This window comes from Microcaecilia unicolor, chromosome 9, assembly GCF_901765095.1.
Source record: "Microcaecilia unicolor chromosome 9, aMicUni1.1, whole genome shotgun sequence".
Lineage (NCBI taxonomy): Eukaryota > Metazoa > Chordata > Amphibia > Gymnophiona > Siphonopidae > Microcaecilia > Microcaecilia unicolor.
This window is the reverse complement of record NC_044039.1, coordinates 33,820,286-33,840,354: the sequence shown is the minus strand read 5'-3', so window position 1 is coordinate 33,840,354 and position 20,069 is coordinate 33,820,286. Positions and strand designations below refer to the sequence as shown.

General features: G+C 44.3%; 1 protein-coding gene across 1 annotated transcript in view; it reads right to left on the bottom strand.

The window, feature by feature from the left end:
• The window catches only part of BTBD11 (BTB domain containing 11), a 469,159-nt gene that overhangs the window by 105,176 nt on the left and 343,914 nt on the right, over window positions 1–20,069 (bottom strand). Inside the window, exon 3 of the mRNA XM_030214435.1 lies at window positions 13,092–13,296. Within this exon, the coding sequence (XP_030070295.1) occupies window positions 13,092–13,296 (205 nt within the window). The remainder of the gene's footprint in view (window positions 1–13,091; window positions 13,297–20,069) is intronic.

Here is a 20,069-nt window from a genome sequence, read left to right as displayed (position 1 = left end):
GTTCCAAACATTAAAACAATGAGGCCTGTATGCAAATTCAAACGCACGGATCACAAAAGGGGGTGTGGCCATGGTGGTTCATGGGCGTTCCTGAAAATTATGTGCACTGTTACAGAATATGCCCAATCTGTACCTAAATAAGTTGTGGGACTTTACACCAGGTTTTAGCTGGCGTAACTGGCTGCGTCTAAATGTGAGTTGCAAGACGGCCGCTATCCTCTGGATTCTATATAGTGCGCTCAGATTTACGCGCCGAAATTGGCATAGATTCTATAACACTGCGCGTAACTTAATTGCTTAACAAGATAATGAGCGTTGATAGCAGCACTTAAGAAGCAATAATGAGCACTAATTGGCACTGATTAGAATTTAGGCACACAACTCGCTAAGCGTATTCTGTAACGATGTGCGCCTAAGTTTAGGCAAAGTTTATAGAATAGAATACTTCTATGTATGGTTTTCTCAGCGCAAATATTTTTAGGTGCCATGTAGAGAATCGGGCCCTGGATGCCTGAATTAGGCTTCTAAATCTAGTCAAATGAATGGCAGCCTTACATTTAAGAGCTTTACCAGTATTAGATTGTAAGCTCTTTTGAGCAGGGACTGTCTTTATGTGTATGGTGTACAGCGCTGCATATGCCTGGTAGCGCTATATAAGTGTTAAGTAGTAGTAGTAGTACTTATCAATCTTTTTCTGACCTCGCAGCCAAATAAATATATGTGACCCCCCGACCCCCCCCCCTCCGGAGGTGCAGAATAATGCTGCAGCTATGGAAAGCCCACCCAAGTTGTGACCGCAAATGTGGGTTTTGTGCCCCATTTGGGGCAATAATAAGGTTAACTTAAAATGTCTTCAAACACTTGAAAACACTGCAGTACGTGTAATCTGTCATGCAAACCATTATGATCATGTTTCCTCACTGTTACGTCTTCATTGGTTACCTATTGAGTTCTGAATTCTTACAATGACATACAAAAGCTTGCACACTTCTTAACTGGCTTCTCTGATTGCCCCCTATACACCTTCTCAAATCCTTCGTTCACTAACTGATAACAGGCTTGTTATACATCACCCTTCCAAGGAACGGTGGGAGTCCACTCGGTCATCAGCTTTTTTCTTCCTCACGCCTGTCCTTTGGAACTCACTTCCTCAATATTTAAGGATAGACGGTTCTTATACCTCTTTTCGAGCTTCCCTGAAAACTTATTTTTTCAACTTGGCCTTTGGAATTTAATGTCCTCTGGTTTGATTTCTGCTGGGGGTGGGGTAAATGCAACTGAAATTCTTTTAATAGATTACTTGTAAGATGTACTTTGGTTTGAATTGGATGTTTGTGATTTATTTGATTGATCTTCAGTGATTGTGCTTTCCTATCTCCAAGATGGCGTTCTTTTCAATTTTTAGTTGTTTTTATTATATTTTAATATATTATAAACCATTTCGATTTGAATCTAAAAGAGGTGGTATATGGGGGCATAATCGAACGGGGCCGGCAATCTATATGGGCGGCCACTCCAAGGCTGGCCCCAGAAAGGGGCATAACCGACCGTATTATTGAAACAAGATGGCCGGCCATCTTTCGTTTTGATAATACGGTCGGGGCCAATAATGGAAACTAATGGTGGCCATCTCAAACCCAGCCAAATCCAAGCCATTTGGTCGTGGGAGGAACCAGCTTTTATAGTGCAGTGGTCCCCCTCATATGCCAGGACACCAACCGGGCACCCTAGGAGGCACTGCAGTGGACTCCATAAATTGCTCCCAGGTGCATAGCTCCCTTACCATGTGTCCTGAGCCCCCCCAAACACCCCCAAACCCACTACCCACAACTGTACAACACTACCATAGCCCTTATGGGTGAAGGGGGGCACCTACATGTGGGTACAGTGGGTTTCGGGTGGGTTTTGGAGGGCTCACATTTATCACCACAAGTGTAAGGTGGGGGGGGGGGGGGGAATGGGCCAGGGTCCGCATGCCTGAAGTCCACTAAAAACTGCTCCAGGGACCTGCATAGTGCTGTGATGGAGCTGGGTATGACATTGAGGCTGGCATAGAAGCTGGCACAAAAATGTTTTAAAAATTTTTTTGGGGTGGGAGGTGGTTGGTGACCACTGGGGGAGTAAGGGGAGGTGATCTCCGATTCCCTCTGGTGGTCATCTGGTCAGTTGGGGCACTTTTTTGAGACTTGGTCCTAAAAATAAATGGACCAAATGAAGCCAGCCAAGTGCTCGTCACCATGCCCCCGTCCCGCCTTCTGTACCCTACCAAAACGCCCCCTTTAACTTTGGCCAGCCCTGCGACGGAAAGCAGTTGAAGCTCGCCAAAATCGGCTTGCGATTATACCGATTTGGCCAGGTTTAGGAGATGTGTCAGATGATGGCCGGCCTTCTCCTTCGAAAATAAGCAGGATAGTAAACAATAAACGATAATTTTCAAATGAAAATGTAGGGGTTGATATTCTAAGCAATTTAACTGGTCAGAAATAGCCCCTGTTGGTTTAATTCCTTGTTCAAGACTAACCGGTTATATTCAGCAGAACTTATCTGGTTAGCACAACTGTAAATGTCCAGTTATTGCCCAACTCACAACTGGCTATTTTAGGGGTGTTCTGGGGGGTGGAGTCAGCACTTGGCCGGTTAAGTACCGGTATGCAGCACGGCGGTAGTTCCCACCCCCAGTGCGCTGTCATATCTGGCGCTAGAAAAATATATTTATTTTTGTAGCACCCGTATGTACCTGGCAGTAATCGGGCAGTGCTGCGTGCCGCCTGGTTACCACCGGGTTAGCGCAGGAGCCCTTACCTCCACCTCAATGGGTGGTGGCAAGGGTTCTCCCTAAAATGGCTGAGTGGCAACTGCTTCACTTGCCACACGGCCATTTTTTTTTAAAGAAAGACCTACCTTTTACCCACTGCGGTAAAAGGGGGCCTCGGCGAGCATAAAAAACATGCACCGATGCCAGCGCAGGCCTCCTACTGCCACAGCTTGGTAAAGGGACCCTATCAGGGGCATTTTCAAAAGAGAAGGGCGTCCATCTTCCGACACAAATCGGGAGATGGGCGTCCTTCTCTCAGGGTCGCCCAAATTGGCATAATCGAAAGCCGATTTTGGGCATCCTCAACTGCTTTCCATCGCGGGGATGACCAAAATTCCCGGGGGTGTGTCGGTAGTGTACCAAAGGCGGGACAGGGGTGTGCTTAACAGATAGGCGTCCTCGGCCAGTAATGGAAAAAAGAAGGGCGTCCCTCACGAGCATTTGGCCGACTTTACTTGGTCCCTTTTTTTTCACGACCAAGTCTCGAAAAGGTGCCCGAACTGACCAGATGACCACCAGAGTGAATCGGGGGTGACATCCCCTTACTCCCCCAATGGTCACCAACCCCCTCCCACCCCCCAAAAAATTTAAAAAACATTTTTTCCAGCCTCTATGCCAGCCTCAAATGTCATACCCAGCTCCATGACAGCAGTATGTAGGTCCCTGGATCAGTTTTAGTGGGTACTGCAGTGCACTTCAGGCAGGCGGATCCAGGCCCACCCCCCCACCCCTACCTGTTACACTTGTGGTGGTAAATGTGAGCCCTCCAAAACCCACCCGAAACCTACTGTACCCACATGTAGGTGCCCCCCTTCATCCCTAAGGGCTATGGTAATGGTGTACAGTTGTGGGGAGTGGGTTTGGGGGGCTCAGCACCCAAGGTAAGGGAGCTATGCACCTGGGAGCAATTTGTGAAGTCCACTGCAGTGCCCCCTAGGATGCCCAGTTGGTGTCCTGGCATTTAAGGGGGACCAGTGCACTACGAATGCTGGCTCCTCTCATGACCAAATGCCTTGGATTTGGTCATTTTTGAGATGGGCGTCCTCGGTTTCCATTATGGCCGAAAACTGAGGTCGCCCATCTCTAAAGTTGGCCATCTCAACATTTAGGTCGACAATCTCGTATTATCGAAATGAAAGATGGACGCTCATCTTGTTTCAATAATATGGGATGCCACGCCCCTTCGCGGGGACGTCCTCAGAGATGGGCACCCTTAGAGATGGTCGTCCACGTTCGATTATCCCCCTCCACATGCACTAATATTCAATAATGGATTTTGGGTGCCCATATATCATTGTAGAATAGGCTTGCATGTCTTCGGTGTGACTAAATGTCCTTGGGGCACCAGATGTAGAATTGCCCCCTTAGACTTTTGTTGGCACAAAATTGCTTTCTATGCAAGGAATAAGTACAGGGGTCCAAGATACAAGGAGATCCTAAAAGAATTCTGGACTCAGTTTATGAATACATGTTCTCTGCCCTGTTAATACCCAGACATGATTGCACATTGAGCAAACCATCACCTTAGAACAGCGTTTTTCAACCAGCATGCCGCAGCACATTGGTGTGCTGTGGCTGCTCCTCAGGTGTGCCACGATGAGCTGCTACATGGGAATGGGGTTTCCGGAAATCCCCTGCAGGTCCGTGGAGATTCCATGGGAGTGTATGCGCCTCTGTGACCAACTACCTACCCAGAGTCCTCCACGACATTCAAATACCACCTCTTAATTATCAGCACAGGCGTTCTTGCTCTCTTCCTGGGCTGATGCAACAATTGGGAAGAATACATACTTTGTAAATGGGTATCTGCCACACTCTAATGTAGATCAGCAGCATAATTAAAAGAAATAACTACTTATGTACTTATGAAGGTTACAGGTATGGGGAGAAGGGGGGGTGAAGGCGATTACTTGCAGGGATGGGTGGGGATGGAACGGATCTTAGAGGGAATGGGCAGGTATGTGTTAAATTCCAGTGGTGTGCCTTGACAAGTTTTTGCGCGTGCCAGGAGATGAAAAAGGTTGAAGATCACTGCCTTAGAAACACATTGGGGTGGGCCTTGAAGACGTCATGATTTCAATCATAAAAACGAACAGGGATGCCTTCCAGTAATGCTAGGCCAGTGCTACTCAACCTGCGTCATTCAGCGAGATACATTAGCAGGGAGCCAGGCCACAAAGAGCCACACTAAATTGTTGCCTTCTTTTTTTAACCCTAAAGATTAAGTATAACCTCTATCTGATTCAGTGATTTCCTAAAGAAAATTATGTGGTGTGGAAAAGCCACGGTGATGTCCATAACAGTGACATGAGGTTCCAGAGCCACAGGCTGATTATCATTCTACTAAGCATTACTGAGGGAGATGATTCAGGAGGATAAGGGCTTGGAGCAACACAAGAGTTTACTGTGTCTTTAAAGAGCAGTTCTGTAATTTAAATGCCCATATTAATATACGAGTTGCACTTTAGAAGTTGGGGAACAAGGCCAGTGCCAGGCAGACGTCTACGGTCTATACCTTGAAAATGGCAAGGACAAATTGAGATCAAGTATACATATGTAGTATCACATCACACCCTATGCCAGTGGTTCCCCAAACCTGGTCCTGGAGGCACCCCAGCCAGTCAGGTTTTCAGGATATCCACAATGAATATTCATGAGTGGAGGCAGTGCATGCAAATCTCTCTCATGAATATTCATTGAGGGTATCCTGAAAACCTGACTAGCTGGACCAGGTTTGGGAACGACTGCCTTAGGCTATGAGTATATCTTGTTGGGCAGACTAGATGGACCGTACAGGTCATTATCTGCGGTTATCTATTACATGTAAATGTTTAAAGTAATTGAATACAGATGCATAATTGCACACATAGGCGCATCAGTGCAAACATTCAGCCTAAGTACTATTCTGCATATACTACATAGCATGTATTCTCTGGCTGTCTTCAAATCTAAGCTAAAAGCCCACCTTTTTGATGCTGCTTTTAACTCCTAACCCTTATTCACTTGTTCAGAACCCTTATTTTATCATCCTCACTTTAATATTCCCTTATTATGGTACCTGCATAACTTGCAGAATACAGTAAGTTATGTGCATAAGTGGGAGTTCTGTCTATGCTCATTCTCTCTTTACTACTACTACTTATCATTTCTATAGCGCTACTAGACGTACGCAGCGCTGTACACTAGAACATGAAGAGACAGTCCCTGCTCGACAGAGCTTACAATCTACTTAGGACAGACAAACAGGACAAACAAGAGATAAGGGAATATTAAAGTACTCACGCTTACGTCAACTCTATGGCTGGCATATACACAGGCAACTAAATGTTAGGCGCATTGATGCTGGGTTAAGCTAGTATTCAAGAATTGAGCCTAGGTGCCTGGGTTCCTTTACAGAATATGCTTCTACTGCGCCCCCTCCGAGCACCTAAATGGAGACATCCAGTTATAGATTTGCCCCTGTGGAGAGGCATTTTTGAAAGGATGTCCAAGTCAGAATTGGGACATTCTGCTCATAACATCCCTCCCCCCCCCCCCCCCAAAAAAAGAAATCCATCTCACAGCCATTTTCTTTTGTTTTTAAATGTTTTTATTATTTTTAAGACTTGCAAGATCTCACAGCCATTTTCAAACAGGAAATATGTTGGGGTTTCCTGTTCGAAAACACAAGAGAATGTCCAAAATGAACAGCCATTTTACAAACTGAAACATCCAAATTATGAACACCAACAATCCAGGGAGAAGGACGTCTGTCTGGCAGCATTTTTACAGAAATGGTCACACAGGGAAAAACCTATTGTACGCTACCTCAATAGCCTTCAAGCTTTATGGTGTTGGCACTACTTAGGCACAGTAGATACAGTGCGTTTTTTCTAGAAAACAAGGTGACGGTACTCAAATGCTAGGCCACCCTTCATGGGTGGGGTGATCACTGAGGGACCCACCCCACAATATGGCCCCCTGCAACCAGTCACAGAATCTATGACAAGGCAGAATTGGTGTGTAGAGCCTGATATCTTTAATTAAAATTTGGGGTCCATGGGTCAATTTTAGCAGGCCATGGAAAGAGCGCCGGTACTCAAAAAAAGCTCTGAGCAGATAAATGTCTGTTTCTGGAGGGCTAAAAAATAGAGCTGAAGTAGGAACTGAACCTGGACCTCTCTGGCACTAGCCAGCTAGTGCTGTGGTAATTACAGGCAATATTCAGCAGAACTACCAACTTAAGTGCTGCTGAATATTGGCAAACAGCCAGCTTACTGGGGTTTAACCCCTTTTGAACAGGGCCACCGAGAGGGGGGGGGGGGGGGCAAAATTTCCCAGGCCCATCACTGGCAAGTTTCTTCCTGCCAGCCTGCTTTCGGGTCTGTCTTCTCCCCTGTTCCTGCATGCTGCTCAGTACCCAGATAACTGCATTAGCGCAATATCTCGTCAATGCAATCATCCAGATCCCGACTCCCGGCATGGACAGGAGGAGAGGACAGACTGTGGGAGCAGGCAGGCAGAAAGAGGCCTGCCGGCGCCAGACCTGGGGCCCCCCCCCCCCTTGGAGGCAGAGACAGAAAGGTAAGGGGCGGGCAGCAGGAGGGAGCGGTGGTACGAGTGTGGGGGGGGGGGGGGGGTGGAGAACTGCGGTCCGATTCTGCCCTGGGCCCGGCCGTGTCTCTTGGCGGCCCTGCTTTTGAATATTGAGCCTTTTCCTTTTGGTGCATACTTCCAAAACCACTGTTCCCTCTAAGCTGAGCAGGGGTTCTCCACGTACAGTTCTGCCAGTAGGGGGTACTGTTTCACTCTTATTTTCAATAGTGAGTGACAGGCAAACTCTGCAGGACTCCAGGGAGCCTGCCTGTCCCTACAGACTGAAATCACAATACTGAAGCACCTCCCTCTACTAGCAGCAATGCAGATGGAAGATGCCTGCTCAGCTTAGAGGGAACAGTGAAAACCGTTACTCACTCTCTCGTCACTTTCCACTGCATCATCTTTTTCTACTATAGTCTGCTCAGAATCCAGATTACTTACAATCATTTGTTTCACGTTTCTGCATGAACTCCCTATCTGCTCCGGTTTGAGTTCAAACTGCTTCTTCTCACCTGCAAATGCATGCAATCTGCAGCTGCATGTGATCTCTCCCATCTTATCTCTCTATTTCCCTCCTTGTGACCCTCATTTTTCAAGCAAGCTGCTCCAATCTGCTCCTTTCTCTTCCACTGCTAATTCCAATCTCCTGCTCTCTGCCTGAATGGCCTTTTTTGCATTGCTCCGTTCCTGCTAAAGTTCTACTTCAAGTCCCATCACCTTCAGATTGTTTTGAGATCCAGAACCCCTGTCTCTTCCTGAACTTGGCCTTCTCACATTGGACATACTTCACTGTCATCGCCAACTGATTACTAGAAAATAATTCATCTTGCCTCTGTTCCTGAACTGGATTGTAAACTCTGCTGTGTATGTGTATTTGCATTATAAAAATGACACAAAATAGGAGTGGTAAATTAGTAGGGTCTTAAAAAATCAACCTTTATTGATTTTTTTAAGACCCTACTAATTTATTTGTAGCATTTGTATCCCACATTTTCCCATCAATTTGCAGGCCCACCAATTTACCACTAATTAGCTTAGTTCCAGGGACCACCGCACTAGCGTTCATACCACAGCCCCTGTCAAATTCCTTAAAACCTGCAAAGTCTGCTATATGCTGTATCACCGATTTGTAGTATACAAAACTTTTCCTGATCTTAGTTTTCCTGCACTGCAGTGCAATGTGAACTACATTAATTTATGGAGAATATTTGATTCCAGAATCCTATGACTATATCTAGAGCATGCAACTTTTCTCCGAGCAGCACAAAGCCACCAAGGAGTAAGAATGAGGAATTTCTAAACATCTGGAATTCATCTTGGGTATATAACCACTGGGTGTCACTGTTGATGTATATCAGGTCAGCCAAAGAACAGTTCAGAGCAAGATATATTTATCTAGAGAAAATAGGCCTAATCAAAACAGGATGAACTTCTGCACTGCCATATGACATGTAGACTTAAATTACTATATTGTAACTTTAAGTCCCTGTGAAACATACTAGTTATTTAACATCCACATGTAAAAATACAAAACAAGTTTTAACATCCCTATTACAGTAACATACTTTCATTCAAGAGATATAAATAACTTATGAGGAAAGGTTGAATGAGCTGGGTTTATTGAGCCTGGGAAACCGACGACTAAGGAGCAACTCCACGGCAGTTTTTCAAATCCACAGAAGGAGGCTATGTGCAAGACAGTATTCAGTCAGTCTCTATCACCAGAGAAAACGGATCAAAAACATAATGGGTTTTAATTACAGCTGGGAAAATTCAGAGTAAACACTGGGATGAACTTTCTAAGGGACAGTAGTGAGGCACTGGAACAAATTACTTAGGGATATGGTAACATAGTAACATAGTAGATGATGGCAGAAAAAGACCTGCATGGTCCATCTAGTCTGCCCAACAAGATAAAGGAAATATAATTTTAGTCACCAAAAGGTGGCTATCAGGAGGTATTAGCAATGTATCAGAGAAATATTTCTTCAAGAATTCAGTAGCTGATATATAGGATATTATAGGTAAATTTATCATTCTCAAGTTATTTTTCCTTAATTGGTTCTCCAGAAATTCCAATTTTTACAAGAAAGATAACTATTCTTCATTACCAAATTATCTGATTTTCATAGAGAAGCCATTTCCGTAATCAAAGTCTCTATTTTTATATCTTGGACTTCCACTTTGTTAGATACAGTAAGTATTAATATAAATTATTTAACTCACATAGTGAAAAATTTTAAACATCTGAAGAAGAGAGTTATTCACATTCTGCTGCAGTTCCTATAGTACGTCCATTATGACATTATTGGCTTCACCAAGTCCAATTTCTCCACAGAAACCGCTCCAGATATCTTCGGGGGGAAGAGCTCACTCTCCAATCCCCCAGTTGGTTTATTATCCGAGTCAATGCTGCGCCAGGACCTCCTCGGGTCACATGAAAATCCTAACCCACTTCGGGTGTTTCCATTATTGACCTCCATATCGAAGCATTACTATTTCTGGGTCTTGGAGGGGTCATGCCAACAGGGGGACTCAAAGTCACTCCCTCCATGAAGAATTTGAAATATGAAGATTGTAACGAGTCCCTTGGTTGTACTGCTGATATGAAGTCTGGTTGGGTTCTTTTCTTGTCTTTGGGGAGGCTGTTGAAAAGCAGGCCTCGGTAATAAGCCAACACTGGTCCCCCTCTGGGACTATGTGAAAATACCAGAGTTCTTACAGCCACTGAAGCTCCCAGCAGCTGGTTTCATCCACTCTGGAGACACCTTCATTCTCTCCTCTTTAGGAACTGTTGCCTCTGGGACAGTCTGAGACACCACCTGATCAGCCCACTCCATCTCGGTCTCTTCACTTCCTACTTTCTCTTTCTTATAAGCCCATGGGGGCCCCCTCCACTTCCCAGCTGCAGCCCGTGTCCATATTATATTGCCTAGTCAGCCAGGGAGCCTAGGCTAATTCGGGATCATGGGCTGTCTGTAGGGGTTGCCTCTGAAATCGCCAGGTATCTATCTGTCTGGGTCCCTTCCCTTTCTCTGACCATGCCAGGTTTTCCACCTCTTTCAAGATACTATGCTGGGACGGGGGTAATACAGGTTAGAACTTTCCCTGCTCTGCCTGTCACCCTTAGGTAGACCCCATGAGTCATTCCAAAGTACACAGCTTGAAGGTGATACTGGCTTTAATGGGGAGCCAATGTATTTTCATTAACAAAGGAGTGGCTCGCTTAAAACGAGGAACTTTGAAAATAAATCGAGCAGCTGTGTTTTATACAGTTTGCAATCTTTTCAAGATCTGCTCCCTACCGAATAAATGGCCGAATAAATGGCGTTGCAGTAATCCAGTTGGGAGAGAACTAGAGATTGAACTAGAAGTCTTAAAGTTCCAGATGTAAAGTAGGGTCTGCAGCGTTTTAACTTTTAGAGGGTTGTGAATGACTTGGAAATGACCCTGGAAAGATGGTTCAAACGTGAGCTGATGATCAATGAAAACACCTAGGGTTTTCAGAGAGGGTTCTAAAGGATAGGAAGTTTGAACTATGATGAATAAATTAAAGAGAGTGGAACCGAATGGTTTAGTAATGACCAGAAATTTGGTTTTGTCCCTACTGAGTTTTAATCTGAATTCAGATGCCCATGATTCCATGAGGTCGAGGCCTAGTTAAGATGCGGTAAGTGCAAAAGTTAGGATCTAAGTTAGGATCCTAAATTTGCCCTCTATTTTCAGTCAAACATTCCTCTGCAGTAACATATTAGCGGATCCTTCCTGGGAGTGGTCTCTTTAGATACTTTCAAGCCCACTTTTCTACGATCCTGTAATTCTCTATCAAACGTTTTCTGAACGAAATCTTGAATTTGATATACTGTAGGGATATGCTTTTGATTTTTTAAAAGACATTGAAACATCAGGATCATCTACTGTTTAATTTCAGGTTGTTTTAAAAACAAAAAACAACAGATATTTTGTGTTTTAGCATGCACTGGACAGTTTTAGTGCATTGTAAGATGAAGAAACAAAAAAAATGGCAAAAGACAGATATTGAAAAGAACGAAACAAAACTTATTGGATTGCATACCTTTACTTATTTATAAACCATATTGATCAATTATTAATCAGAAAAAGAGGTAAAACATTATCAAAAGATAAACAAATTTGAAAGGTCTTATTTGTCACATATAGGGGCTCATTTTCAAAACAGAAAAACGTCCAAAACGCGGCACAAAGCAGCAGATGGACTTTTTTTTTTTTGCCAAAACATCCACATCGCTATTTTCAAAACCCATTTTTAAGATGGTTTTCTATGCAGTTTGTATGCAGTATGTCCATATCACAAGAGGGTATGTTGGGGGCGGGATTTGAGCATTCCCAAAACTTGGATATTTTTCTGCCATAATGAAATGAAGCAAAAACGTCTGGGGCTAAAAGGTTTGATCTAGACCTGTTTCAATCACAACTAAGCCAGAAGAAAGTGCCATAAATGACCGAATGACCTCCCCCCTCTCTCCCCCATTAGTCACTGATCCCCTTCTACTCCTCCAAATATGTGAAAGAAACAGTACATACCAACCTGTATGACACCTTCAGATGTTATGGTCAGTCCTACTACAGCAGAAGGCAGGTCCTTGGAGTAGCCTAGTGGTCGGTGCAGTGCACGGTAGAGAAGGGGACCCAGGCCCACATCCCAATCTGTTATACTTGTGATGGAAAGTGTCAGCCCTCCAAAACCCACCAAAAAACTACTGTATAAACATACAGATGACACCTAAAGACATAAGGGCTATTGTAGTGGTGTACAGTAGGATTTTGGTGGATTTTTGAGGGCTCACCATACTTGATAAGAGGGTAATAGTGAGATGTGTACCCGAGACCTTTTTTGTGACGTCCACTGCAGGGTCCCCTAGGGTGCCCCACTACTCTGCTGAGATGTTTTTGTGACCAGTCTACTAAGAATGCTCCCCCCCCCCCCCCCCCCCCCCCCCCCCCCCCCCACATCCCAATGGCTTGTTTTTGTGCATTTTTTCCTTGGACTTTTTTTTTTAATGGTCCAAAAAGAGAGACGCACTGAACACGAAAACATCTAGCACATGGCCATTTTCGAAACAAGTAGTTGGACATTTTTCTGGTTTGAAAATGGTCGTGTTCGCTACTGGATTTTTGGATGTTTTCCCGCAGAATGTCCAAAATCAGAATTTGACATCATATCAAACATGCCCCTCATAATTTTCTATCATAATTTAAATTTTTATGTGCTGAAACTTTCCATCTTTTTAAGACAAGGTAAACATGTTTCTGTATACAATTCATTATAATTTCGGACAAAAAGCCTATCATGCTCTATCATGGCCTAAACAATAAACAGAGATTGCCACATCAGAACTATAGTTAAGCATTATGGTATCTAGGGTAAGAAAGTGTATTTGCACCCAATATCTTCACTCTGCTCCCTGCTCCACTCCCTCCCCACTTTGATCTTCAGTACTCATCTCCCTTCTCCCCCAGCTGGGTAGTAGGCCAAAAGCTGCACTCTTGCCTTTTCAACTGCTACTGGCCCAAACTTACGTTTCAATCAATTTCTATTCTACTTATGGCCTTGACTACAGTAACTGCTGAGTCATAATTGTGATCACAATAAGTGGATAAGTGGACTATGATTTCTGAAAGAACGCCACATTGTTGCAAACCTTCCAAAGAATCTCACCTTTCAGTCTGGAGGGTGACTTTTGAAGGTTCCACATTGGGATTCTCCCATTCCATCTGGGGACAGTGCATGAAGTAGCAGAGGGTATACAAGGCCTCTGGTTCCCAGTAGAACGGCCCTTGCTTGTGGTGCATGGGAGTGCCATTACCATGCTGTTTTGCATTGAGTGGCTGAAGATGATGCATTGCTCGAGACACTAGATCACCTGGAAAAAAGGAGAAGAAAGAAAAAGGTTGGACCATTACTAAACCTCTCACAAATGTACACGTAGAAATATCCTTTTGTTGTAGACATTAAGTTGACTCTTGCTTTATGGGGAAGGAGATCTGTAAGGAGTCACCTAGATTTATCTGGCAAGTATTAAGTAAGCACATAGTAACATATAGTAACATAGTAAATGACGGCAGATAAAGACCTGTACAGTCCATCCAGTCTGCCCAACAAGATACTTTATATGTATACCCGAGTTTGATTTGTCCCTGCCTTTCTCAGGGCACAGACCATAGAAGTCTGCCCAGCACTGTTCTTGTACTAAGTTCTGAAGCTAACGTCGAAGCCCCTTAAAATTTAAAATTTACACTCCAGCCCATCCCTATCTATTCAGTCATGATCAGGGCATAGACTGTAGAGGTCTGCCCAGTTCCTAACTGGGCACAAAAATTATACAGTGATCACTATAGGTTACACAACAATGTACTGGTTCAACCAAAAAGGAGGAGGAAAAAACCCTCATATTACTGCAGCCTGCACTTTTTCTTTTTAACTGGACCACCAAACTAGACAAGTCAGGGCTCACAGTGAAAAGGTTAATCATAGGTTAAAAATCCTCCCACAATAAGTGAACTGAAAAACAATCTTCATACAAAAATCATAACACTTAGCTTGAGAATACAGGAGGAAAACAAAACCACTTAACTTAAACAGGGCCGCCGAGACGGGGGGGGCAGGGGGGGCAAAATTCCCCGGGCCCGGGCCTCCAAGGGGACCCGGTGCTGGGGTCAGACCGCCGGCGCTGCAGTCCCCAGTCTCACCAGTCTGCCTCCTCGGCTCCGGGCCCCCTGCATTCAAAGTGGCAGTCGCAGATCGCCTCTCTTCTGGCATTCCCTCCCTGTGTCCCGCACTCGCGGAAACCGGAAGTTATATCAGATGAGGGCGGGACACAGGGAGGGAAGGCCAGAAGAGACGCGATCTGCAACTGCCGCTTTGAATGAAGGGGGCCCAGAGCCGTGGAGGCAGGCAAGTGAGACCGTGGACTGCAGCGGTGGGGGGAGCGACGGGGGGCGGCAGCGGCAGGGGGGCGGAGGCGGGACAGCGGGGGGGGGGGCGGAGGCGGGGCGGCCTTGCTCTGGGCCCGGCCTAGTCTCTCGGTGGCCCCGAACTTAAATAGTGGAAAAAGTTCCTACTTCAACGCTCCATGCTTAGGCAAAATCTGTGTGTGTCAGCAAGGTCCCGACGGACCCGTTTCGCTTCCTCTGGAGACCTCTGCTCAATCCAGATTTGCCGCCATGACTTCCGCACTGAGACGGCCTCAGAGTGAAAAACGGTTAAAAAGACCTGTGCAGGCTGCAGTAGTATGAAGATTTTTCCTCCCCTTTTTGGTTGAACCAGTACGTTGTTGTGCTACCTACAGTGATCACTGTATAATTTTTGTGTTTACCACGTGAGCACAGTGGATCGAATCTTTTGGTATATTACTTGCGTAAGTATTAAGTAAGAACTTGTATTCTAGTCATTTACGTGTGTATGTGAATACATATGCGCAAAACACCAGAAAAGTACAGGATGCCTGCATCCACTTTCAATCCTGTTGAAGACATTTCCCCTCAAGGATGTGTGGTTACTAGGATGGGAAAAAGATTTGCAGGGTAATTTGGATCAGTTTTCTACATTTACTAAAGAAGTGGTAGTTAAACTGCAAGACCATGAAAAAGGACTAATAGTATGGAATAATGGATTGGGAAAAAAAATGAGCTTCAGATGACTACATTGCAGTCATTAACTATCTCGGCAACTGAAGATAGCTTAACTCTTCATTTACAACTGGAAACTCTGGAAAATAATAGTAGAGCTTAAGAATTTACGACTTTTCCAGTTACACATTATCTTGCCCCTCTTGAACTACTTAAAATATATCTCAGAGAAGTATAACTGCTCTCATTACATATAGCTAATTTGTATTATATTACCATGAGGTTCAAAAGAAGTGAAGCAAGAAGGTGTGATAGATGTCATCAGTTCTCCAGATAGTTTAGATGTGTCTCATTTACCTGTATCCTCTCAGGATCTCAATGCAAAAAGAGCTACTTTGTTAGTTATATTTCACACAGAGGAACAGAAGTTGTTGACGTTAACTACATATTTTCCTAAGAAAAATCTTCCTTTTTGTTGTCAACCAATAATGATATGGCCAAAGCAACTCGGACGAGAAAAAGGACTTTCCTTCAGCTGAAGCCTAAAGCTCTCGATGTAGGTGTCTTTCTTTCTTAAGTTTCCTTGTAAATGTTTAGTCAGGAAACAAATCATTTTTTTTGGATCCTTTTCATTTAGAATTTTTTCTTTCTGACAAAGTTACAGTCTACTTGAACTGATATAATCTGAATAAGTTTTAGGTAGGTTAGTTGATAGGTTCTGATAATGTAAAATTTGTACTTACAGTTTTGTCTATACTTAATTACTATTTTTTTTGTTGTTTTTGATTGATTCCCCATGATGTGGACTAGATGCATTCTTAATCATGGACCACTTTGATTTCGTTATTCTTTGCATTTGCTTATGATTTGTGACATATTATTTGAAAACGTAGGAAAAAAATCACTCACAATGGTAACACACCACTTACGCTATCTAATGTCTGTCCACTGTCAACCCTCTCCATAAAGTCCCAGTGCTTTGAACCCTCCTTATTCAGTGACCTGTTTCTACAGCAGGTCTTTCAACTTTTGACCATACCCCAGTGGCGTACCAAGGGGGGGGGGGCGGTGGGGGTGGTCCGCCCCGGGTGCACGCCGCTGGGGGTTGCCGCGGCACGTGCCTGTCAGCTGAGTTTGCTAACTTCGCTGCAGCTCCCTCTGCCCCGGAACAGGTTACTTCCTGTTCCAGCCGGGGCAGAGGAAGCTGCAGCGAAGTTAGCAAACTCAGCTGAGAGGCGCGTGCCGCGGCACCCCCCCCCCCCAGTGGTGTGCACCCGGGGGGGGGGTGTCATTTCGCCAGGGGGGGAGGTGTCATTTCTCCGGGGGGGGGGGGGCATCGGCGATCCGCCCCGGGTGTCATGCAGGCTAGGATTGCCACTGCCATACCCAGTGAAGCAATCAGCTTTCAGGTGATGTAGGCCAGGCTAGTAGATAATCCCCTGGGTGTTGAAATTTGCATATGGATCAAAGATGCATGTGCAAGATAATTATCTAGCAATAAATTGATGTTAATCAATTACTGCAATTAATTGGCATTAATTAGATTTTGCATGCATATCTTCCTGCGTGCTATTTTATAACCCTGAGCACCAAAATCCCCTAGCGTGCAACTGAAAAGATGGCATGGCCAGCACTGTTCCCTGTAAGCTCAGTGGGAGTCCTCCACCTATAGTCCTGCCACTATTTTCAATAGTGAGGGACAGGCAAGCTCTGCAGGATTCCAGGGAACCTACTGGTCACTATGATTGAAAACACAATATTGAAGCAGCACCTCCCACTGGCAGCAACGCATTTGGAGGACTCCTGCTCAGCTTAGAGGGAACAGTGATGGTCAGGGGGGCATGGTAGGGGTGTTCCAACAATTATAGAATACTGCTATTTCCATGCCCAAATGCCAAGAGTTGAACACTATCATTTACATCAGGTTTCAGCTGACGTAAATACCAGTATCCAAATTTGGGTGCAGGAATGGGTTCTAACTGTTTTTCTATACAGAGCGTCAATTTAGAACATAAGAATAGCCATACTGGTCAGACCAATGGTCCATCTAGCCCAGTATCCTACTTCCAACAGTGGCCAATCCAGGTCACAACTACCTGACAGAAACCCAAATCGTGGCAACATACCATGTTACCAATCCCAAGGTAAGCAGTGGCTTCCCCATGTCTGTCTCAATAGCAGACTACAGACTTTTTCTCCAGGAACTTGTCCAAACCTTTTAAAAACCCAGATATGCTAATTGCTGTTAGTATATCCTCCAGCAAAGAGTTCCATAGCTTAACTATTCGTTGAGTGAAAAAATATTTCCTCTTATTTGTTATAAAAATATTTCAATTTAATTTCATTGAGTGTCCCCTGGTCTTTGTACTTTTTGAAAGAGTGAAAAATCGATTCACTTCTACTCGTTCTGTACCACTCAGGATTTTGTAGACCTCATAAGTACATAAGTACATAAGTAGTGCCATACTGGGAAAGACCAAAGGTCCATCTAGCCCAGCATCCTGTCACTGACAGTGGCCAATCCAGGTCAAGGGCACCTGGCACGCTCCCCAAACGTAAAAAATTATATCTCCCCTCAGCCGTCTCTTTTCCAAGCTGAAGAGCCCTAACCTCTCTAGCCTTTCCTCATATTGGAAGAATTCCATCCCCTTTATCATTTTGGTTGAGCCTTTTCTAATTCCACCATATCTTTTTTCAGATACGGTCACCAGAACTGAATGCAGTATTCAAGGAGGGGTTGCACCATAGAGCAATACAGAGGCATTATAGTATTTTCAGTCTTATCTACCATCTCTCTCCTAATAATTCCTAGCATCCTGTTTTCTTTTTTGGCCCCTGTCACTCTCTGTGTAGAAGATTTCAGAGTATTATCTACAACGACATCTAGATCTTTTTCTTGGATGCTGAAGTCTTGCGAGGCCACCATTGTAAGTCTTGGCAACCAGAGGGTCAGCACTGGCAGTGGGCAGGAAAGACTAGGGATCTTTCCTGCCCCGAAGACACCACTAGACCACCAGGGTGGCTTCAGTTCAGGTATGTGCCAGTACCCTACGGCTCGGGGGACTGGGGGAGTAGGGAGGAGGTCTGCAATAGGTAGGTGGGGTAGAGAGGATACTGTAAAACGTGCAGAGATTTTTTTTCTCCTGGTAAAGGGCCATTAAAGAGACATCATGTTATGAGAATCAGGTGCTCAACATTCAGAGTTTATATCTATTTATTTACTTATTTATGGCATTTTATCCCACATTAAACATGAAGTAGATTGAAACCTGGGAGCACTTACATTTTTTTTTCCTGTGCCTACAAAAAGAAAAAAAATGGCATGTGGGAACTTGCTCCTTTTGCTTTGTGGAATGCAGTGGTATACTATAAAAATGTACTTGCCTTTTTTTTATTACTACTATTTCACAGAGAAGGTATTGATTAATGAAGGAAAGGTTTCCTTCAGCAGAACTGTTCAGAGTCAGTCTAAATGTGCCAGCATTGTCCAGTTCAGCACACTATTAGCAGCCAAGTTCATGCAAAGTTAATTATGTGCAGTGGAAAAAAAAATCTGTTGGCTCAGGGTGTTTGCTATGTGAATATTCAATCACAGTTTCATTATCAAAATTTGTACTTCAGCATGACAACTTTCTCCTTTAGTTTCTTTGATCCAAGCTGTTTACTCAGGCAGGAATGAATTCTCAGACTGAAGGTCTGGACCTTAAAGATTTTTTGGATGGGTCTCAGGATGAGAAGCCTCAGGGGAGAAATTCCAGAGTGCAAGCTGAACAGCTGGGCAGTAGTTTGTGAAAGCTTTTAATCATGCACCATGATATAGATAGATAGATAGATAGATAGATAGATAGATAGATAGATAGATAGATAGATAGATAGATAGATAGATAGATAGATAGATAGATAGATAGATAGATAGATAGATAGATAGAGCATTTGATTTGGGTTATAAAGATTTGTTGTTTAATGGGGGTCTTATGGTTTAATGGGAGCTCTGACATGAGGGGGAAGAAGAGAGAGAGTAATGCATGCCCCCCAGTCCACCTCTGTGCCCCCCTCCCAAAAAAAAAAAAAACAAATTGCAGGGCTGCCTATACCTGGGGAGAGAGCCTGTTGTTAAAAATTTATCAGCACACCACTGAGTAGAAGTCTAAAAATCCAGACTGCGCGGGGATCGGGTTAGTCCAGATTTTGGGATTTTCAGGCAGACACAGACAATTTGGGTTTGAAATTAACTTCGAGTCAGAAGTGACACACAGGATCTTAACAATTTGGCTAAAAGAAAATGAGTGGCTCTCAATGATGGTGCAAAAGAAGGAGAATGGGGGTTACGGAAGTGATAAAGTAATATTTTCTTTTAGCAAGAAAAGTAAAAGTCACCGATTTAGTGGACTCAATATTGATCACAGAATCCACATCTTTTAAAATGATTTAACTCTTGTCTCCTTTTCACAGAATCAAAATGACCTTTTCAGTTGGTTCAGTTAAAAGATTGAATGACCTTTAAAATCTCTCTATATTTTTTTGATCTGGCATTTTCCTTCTGCACCTTTGAGCTTCCAATCTAATGTAGGACTACACCTCCTTCCTTCCTTCCCTTCCTGCATGGTCAGGCATCTTTTTCCCCACACCCGGCTCTGCCCGCTTGCTCTCACCTGTTCCTGAAGTCTTCATTTAAATTTTTCACCATTCCTCTCCTCTCTGACCCATCCCACCCCCTTCTGATGCAACTTCCTGTTGCCAGAAGGGCAGGGCAGGTGAATGCCAATGGCATCCTGTGAGTAAGGCTACTGCTGGTCCTACAGCATGAAGGCTTCAGAAACAGGTGAGAGGAAGGAGGCGGTAGGCTTCAGAAACAGGTGAGAGGAAGGAGGCGGTGAGGGCTCGGGAAGCAACCTGCGTGGTAATCAGGCAGTGAGTGGCACTGCCCAATTACCACCAGGCATGCATGCTTCTGGGCCAGCCAGCATGATTTAGCCAGAAAGGAGCTTCTTTTGCCCAGTTACATCACTTTGAATATCAACCCTGTATTTTCTTATATATGTGCACAGCGACTCCAAGGTCTTCTCCC